Source organism: Penaeus monodon, chromosome 23 (assembly GCF_015228065.2).
Source record: "Penaeus monodon isolate SGIC_2016 chromosome 23, NSTDA_Pmon_1, whole genome shotgun sequence".
Lineage (NCBI taxonomy): Eukaryota > Metazoa > Arthropoda > Malacostraca > Decapoda > Penaeidae > Penaeus > Penaeus monodon.
This window is the reverse complement of record NC_051408.1, coordinates 43,826,543-43,826,773: the sequence shown is the minus strand read 5'-3', so window position 1 is coordinate 43,826,773 and position 231 is coordinate 43,826,543. Positions and strand designations below refer to the sequence as shown.

The 231-nt window shown below is 45.9% G+C and overlaps 1 protein-coding gene across 1 annotated transcript in view; it reads left to right on the top strand.

The window, feature by feature from the left end:
* The window catches only part of LOC119588437 (acid-sensing ion channel 5-like), a 5,497-nt gene that overhangs the window by 2,792 nt on the left and 2,474 nt on the right, over window positions 1-231 (top strand). The window contains exon 4 of the mRNA XM_037937107.1: window positions 44-149. Coding sequence (XP_037793035.1) covers window positions 44-149 — 106 coding nt within the window. The remainder of the gene's footprint in view (window positions 1-43; window positions 150-231) is intronic.

Here is a 231-nt window from a genome sequence, read left to right as displayed (position 1 = left end):
CTAAATCACCAAACCTCCCGTCCTGCCAACTTCCCTCCCTCAGGCAAGAGCGAAATGTGCTTGAGTACGTCCATCAATCAGCAGCAGAGTTACACAACCATAATTAAGGACGTTTTGCAAGACCTTCACGGGAAGCCGATTCATCCCAAGTAAAGTGGTCGTTATTTTGGTCGAAGAACTGATGAGGTTTGAAGTGTTGTTATGGTTCACTTCGATCGAGTTCATTGTCTG